Below are 853 nucleotides of genomic sequence, written 5' to 3' on the forward strand. Positions count from 1 at the left end.
TGCTCCCAGGGAGAAGGCGGAAGGCGCCGGGGAGGAAGAAGGCCCCGTCCAGAGCGCCTGGGAAGAGCCGCGGCTCCGGCGTGAGGCTCAAGAGGCGTCAGAGCCGCGTGCGGAAGAGCAGGGCCAGCAGGACGCAGGTGTCTGGGGCTCTTACGGGCGCCGGGGGGCCCCTCAGCTGCCGTCTTCCCACGCGCCCCACGCTCCGCGCTGGCCTGGCGCGCCCGCGCAGCCAGCCCCTCTGGTCCGCCCGTCTGTCACGCGGCCCCGGGAGAGGTCGCGGTGGCCTCACCCCCGTCCCGTGCTGGCCTGGGGGTGCCGCTCCCGCCATCCTCGCCCCGTGACAGACCCCCGCCGCGTTCACGCACCGCTGGGAAGGACCGGCCTGGCGGGGCCCTGGGTCCTGTGCTGCTCACCGTCACTGTCCCTTGGTCAGCACGAAGCCACGGCCCGCTCCCGCCTGGCGCGGACCCTCGGCCTGCGGAGGCCAGCCCGGGGAGCCTGCGCCCCCTCCCTGCACAAACCGGCGGAGCCCTCCCTGGGGCTGATGCGTGCTGACATCGGAGCCGCACCCCTGTCCTTGTTCGGGGACCCCTACGAGCTGGACCCTTTTGACAGGTGACCGGAGTGGGGCTGTGCACCTTGACCCCGGTGCAGGGTGGCCCACCCACGAGGGGCCCCGGCCGGCCTGCCCGGGTGGGGGAAGGGTGGCGGCTGTCAGGCTCGCGCCCTCCCCAGGTGGCCGCCTCACCTGCTCCCGGTGCGTGTCCCCACAGCGGCGAGGCCCCGCCCGGCAGCCCCAGCTCCCCACTGCACACCAAGAGGCGGGCCCTGTCCCGGTCAGCGCTGCGGTCCC

The 853-nt window shown here is 75.0% G+C and overlaps 1 protein-coding gene across 1 annotated transcript in view; it reads left to right on the plus strand.

Moving 5' to 3' along the window:
• Positions 1–11: 11 nt before the first annotated feature.
• Positions 12–853, plus strand: part of LOC105854670 (PHD and RING finger domain-containing protein 1-like) — a gene marked incomplete at both ends in the record, with an annotated part of 2878 nt that continues 2036 nt past the window's right edge. The window contains 3 exons of the mRNA XM_012734946.1: positions 12–137; positions 434–615; positions 774–848. Coding sequence (XP_012590400.1) covers positions 12–137; positions 434–615; positions 774–848 — 383 coding nt within the window. The remainder of the gene's footprint in view (positions 138–433; positions 616–773; positions 849–853) is intronic.

This window comes from Condylura cristata, unplaced genomic scaffold (genome assembly GCF_000260355.1).
Source record: "Condylura cristata isolate star-nosed mole 26May11 unplaced genomic scaffold, ConCri1.0 scaffold00150, whole genome shotgun sequence".
In the NCBI taxonomy this organism is placed as follows: domain Eukaryota; kingdom Metazoa; phylum Chordata; class Mammalia; order Eulipotyphla; family Talpidae; genus Condylura; species Condylura cristata.